General features: G+C 43.3%; 1 protein-coding gene across 1 annotated transcript in view; it reads right to left on the reverse strand.

The window, feature by feature from the left end:
- Positions 1–494: 494 nt before the first annotated feature.
- EIF4EBP2 (eukaryotic translation initiation factor 4E binding protein 2) overlaps positions 495–4,795 on the reverse strand; it is a 30,305-nt gene continuing 26,004 nt past the window's right edge. The window contains exons 2-3 of the mRNA XM_003783592.3: positions 3,828–4,013; positions 495–2,629 (exon numbers count right to left, since the gene is read on the reverse strand). Of these exons, the coding sequence (XP_003783640.1) occupies positions 2,598–2,629; positions 3,828–4,013 (218 nt within the window). The 3' untranslated portion in view covers positions 495–2,597. The remainder of the gene's footprint in view (positions 2,630–3,827; positions 4,014–4,795) is intronic.

Consider the following 4,795-nt stretch of genomic DNA (forward strand, 5'->3'; position numbering starts at 1 on the left):
AAACTTAAAATGCTGATTTATGGAGGTCAAAGTCTAACAGTGGTGGACTAAAGGAAAAAATTGCACCATGCAGTAAGGAAGTCCTTGCAAAGAAGAATAAGCTGTATTATATAGCTGACATTCCTAAGAAATACTAAAAACATGTCCTCTCATTAGAAGGCGACACACAGATGTTCCTGGCCCCAAGACAGCAAGAAAAGGGGAAAATGGCATCTTAATACTACTCAGGATTTCGTGTATTTAAATCTACTCCCCACCGTTCAGTAAGGAAGCTGAATTTCCATATATAATAATAAAAATTAAAATACTCTTCTGCTCACTGATAGACTAAACTAGCTGCTAATCGGAGCCATAGTCCATAGGATGCCAAGGCCAGTGTATGAAAAATGAAAAGCTTCATCCTCAAATCAAGCTCCCCAAGGTACAAAGAGGTCCTGAGCAAGTTTTTATGCAAATTACAGAACAACTTAAGTTTGTCCAAGAGTATGTGAGGCGAAATTTGGAGTTTAATATCAGAATAGGGTTACAGTAAACCAACAAACAAAAAAATACTTTTCTGATTATCAATTTTTCAGACTCAAGGGTATCCCCAAAACACTGGAGATCCAGCTTATTCCTGAGACATCAACCATCACAAAAGGTTTTTACTCTTTGAATTATTCACATTTTGTAGCAAAAAAACCAGAACAAAGTTCTGCAGACATCCTCCCTCTCCTTTCTAAATGTATTCACAAACAGGGTCTTTCCATAGTTCAAAAGAAAAACAAATAGCTTTCTTTCTTAGCCAGTTGGCCTGTTACTCTCACTCTGGGATCTTATTTCTTAAGAAGAGGGTTCAGGGCACCAAACCCAACCAGAAATTCCCAAGACACTAGGAGCTACTTTATCTTTCCATGAGGGAATGGATGCTCTAGTCTTTCTATGGGGGGGGGGTTACTCTCCTGAGATTATTGTGCCAGTCAATAGTCCTAGGAGAAGTGGGGAAGAGAAGGAATGCAAAAGCAAAGGGGTAAGGGAAAAGAATGAGGCTTTCGTGAACACCCACAGCAAGGCAGAATGGTCCAGCTTTACAAACCACCCACTAAAAACTCCAACATGCACACCCAAAACTAGAGAGGAAGGAGAGCGCTCCTAAGGGATTCAGGGAGACAAAGGATGGTGACACAGAACAGCAGACTTGCCTGTGGACATTTCTCACCTTCCTAACACTGGAAGATGTTTAATTAAAAAGTTGCTGTTCAAAATTGTACTGAAAACATATCTAAAAATAGGTCTGTAGTCATCTTAAAAATAAAAGATCACTCCTCAGATAAGAGGAGTGATAGATATTATCAGATACCAATACTTGAGGTATCTTTGAGTAAATTTGAAAAATGGCCTGGCAGAGAAAAAGAAAGTAAAGGAAGGAGAGAGAGGAAGAGAGGAAGGGAGGAAGAACGGGAAAGGCAAGAGAACTGGGAGGAACACATTTTAAAGCCCATGCTTATCTAACCCAGCAGCCAAACAAAGCAGATCCACAAAGGAAAAAAATGGTGTTACTTTTAGGAACATTCTGAAAATCAACTTTAAGTTTAAAACATAAGAAACTGCAAACCAAGAACAAACATCACAATGTGTATTGGACTTAAAAAACAATGACTACTGAGACTGGGTACTCAAATGGGTCAACACTATTCAGGGGTCATTCTTAGGATTGTCTGGCAGAATACTACGATCAGGCCTAATGCACCAAGTGGAGGCCAAAGTGCCTCTATTATGTGGTATGCACCTGCTTTGGGAGCAGACAAAATCACCTGATTATTTATTATCTCAAGGTACAATAGACTCTGCCAGCAACAAGATGTAAGCAGGGAGGAACAACATTTGAGCAAAGTTTTACCAAGGGCTCCCTTCTGATGCAGAGGGTTTAAAGTAAAGAAATAAGAAGATGAGAAATGTCTTCTACTCCTTTACTTTTAAACCCTCTACATCAGGAGCTCTCAGATCAAGCAAAGGGAAATGAACCTTAAAACAGTGTCACAAGCTAAGTTTTGAGAGGTGCACAAATTGCTGTCCCTAAGGACAAACACCTCAAGGTGAAAGGGAAAGTTCTCTTTTTATCATTCTCCCTGATGATTTTAAAGACCCCAAACCCAGGCTCTTGCAGCATTGAACCACAGGTAGGATACAAGGAAAAGAGACAGAGGGTAAAGAACATGAACAATGATGAACCTATCAAACCTCTGTATCCCTACCAGCCAGGCAGTGGTTAGTAGGTTGATACTTAATAGGGGATAAATTTGAGGGGGTTGGTTCTCAATAAAAAATGACCAAGGAAGCCAGAGTGGAACATTTTCCTCTATGGGCTGCTTAGCTCTACAGAAATACACCAAAGGCCTTCAATCTAATCTGTCTAATTGGGAATGGGAACAGGAAACAGGGAGAAGAATGGTCAGATGACACCCATCTTCCCATCATTTGGCACCCGAGGGAGGGGGAGGTGAAGACTGCAATAGGGACTGCTGGTGCTGCTGCTTCTTTTCTTTGTTGATCCTATTGGCCAGATCAGGTACACGCAAGTATCAGGGTTGCTGCTTTTCTTCTAATCTTTGCAGGAGTCAGATGTCCATCTCAAACTGAGCATCATCCCCTAGTTAGGACAAATAAAATGAAAAATTTAGCGCACACACACAAAAGGCAAAAGTTTTCATTGTCATTTCCTTTTATGAGGTTCAAAAAATAATCCAAACTATCCCATTTTCTGCTGCCTTAAAACAATTATTCTAGGCCAGGCACAGTGGCTCTCACCTGCATTCCTAATACTCTGGGAGGTCAAGGCAGATGGACTGCCTAAGCTCAGGAGTTTGAGACCAGCCTAAGCCAGAGTGAGATTTTTTTTTTTGTTTTTGTTGTTGCAGTTTGACCGGGGCCAGGCTCCAGCCCACCACCTTTGGTATATGGGGTGGGCGCCCTAATCACTGAGCCACAGGCACCGCCCCTCAGAGTGAGTTTTTTTTAGCTTCATCCCTAAAACAATTGCTGGGTGTTGGGGTGGGTATTTGTAGTCCCAGCTACTTGGGAGGCTGAAGCAAGAGAATTGCTTAAGCCCAGGAGTTTGAGGTTGCTGTAAGCTGTGACGCCATGGAACTCTACTGATGGTGACAAAGTGAGACGGTCTCAAACCAAAACACAAACAAACAAAAACACTAATTAATCTGCTTTGCTGGTAGTCTTAATCTGTAAAAGAAGAATGGCAATCCCATCACTATAAGGAAGTTTTAGGGGACGAGAATACAAGTGAAACCTTTCCAAGTGTCCTTTCATCCGAGGGTCAACCAAATAGCACCTCCTGGGGTGCTCTTTGCCAACTATCAGGTAAGCACATTCTTCTGGAAGCTTTCAATTTTGGCCCTGCTCTGAAGGGCCCTGGTCCTTCCCCATTAAACACGCATTTTGAATTTGATAAAGCAGAATACTGGGGCAATGCCTGTGGCTCAGTGGGTAGTGTGCTGGCCCTATATACCAAGGGTGGTGGGTTCAAGCCCGGCCCTGGCCAAATTGCAACAAAAAAATAGCTGGGCAGGAGGCTAAGGCAAAAGAATTACCTAAGCCCAGGAGTTGGAGGTTGCTGTGAGCTATAATGCCATAATCCTCTACCCAGGGAAACAGCTTGAGGTCTCAAAAAAACCTCAGGGTTTCCACGGCATTTCAATAAGCCTTTGGGGGAGGAGGAGAATCTTATAGAGATATAGAACGTAAACATAGTTATAACTGAAACATCAACATTTTTTTTAACAGACATTCAAATTCCTAGAACCACCCTCCTGCTCCTTAGAACTGTCTCTTACCAACTGCGTGCTTCCTGTCATGATTGTTCAAGTTGTTCAAATTGTTTACTTCTACTTTGGAGTCTTCAATTAAGGTGCCAGGACTAGTGACTCCTGGGATATTGGGCAGATGGCAGGGCGGGGTCTGAGCCATGGGAGAATTGCGACGATCCAATAGAAACTTTCGATCATAAATGATTCGAGTTCCTAGAAAACAGGGTTGAAAAAAGTTCAAAACAAATTTAGGTGTTACCAACAAATAATACTACTCAGAAACTCAATTTAAGTCCCACTTAATTCTACCTTTAGGATTTTACAGTTCAAGCCAAAGAGATAAGCTCTAATATCCCTGCTTGTGAACTGGCTCCCCTGCCACTTGAAATGCCCTCTCTTCTTCACCGGGGAACTCCTGATCATCCTTCAAGACTCAGCTCCAGGGAGCGGTGCCTGTGGCTCAGTGAGTAGGGTGCCGGCCCCATATACCGAGAGTGGCGAGCTCAAACCCGGCTGAGGCCGAACTGCAGCCAAAAAAAAAATAGCCGGGCATAGTGGCAGGCACCTGCAGTCCTAGCTGCTCGGGAGGCTGAGGCAGGAGAATTGCTTAAGCCCAGGAGTTGGAGGTTGCTGTGAGCTGTGTGACGCCACAGCACTCTACCAAGGGCAACAAAGTGAAACTCTATCTCTACAAAACAAAACAAAACAAAAACAAAGACTCAGCTCCAGGGCAGGGCACAGTGCCTCAGCCTGTATTCCTAGTACTCAGGGAGACTGAGGCAGGTGGATCACCAGAGCTCACAGGTTGGAGATCAGCCTGAGCCAGAAAGAGATCTTGTCTCTAAAAATAGCTGGGCATTGTGACAGGTGCCTGTAGTCCTAGCTACTCAGGAGGCTGAGGCAAGAGAATTGCTTGAACCCAAGAGTTAGAGGTTGCTGTGAGCTATGACACCAGGACAGCTACTGAGGGTGACTAAGAAAGACTCTGTCTCAAA

Source organism: Otolemur garnettii, unplaced genomic scaffold (genome assembly GCF_000181295.1).
Source record: "Otolemur garnettii isolate 467f Iridium unplaced genomic scaffold, OtoGar3 scaffold00008, whole genome shotgun sequence".
In the NCBI taxonomy this organism is placed as follows: Eukaryota; Metazoa; Chordata; class Mammalia; order Primates; family Galagidae; genus Otolemur; species Otolemur garnettii.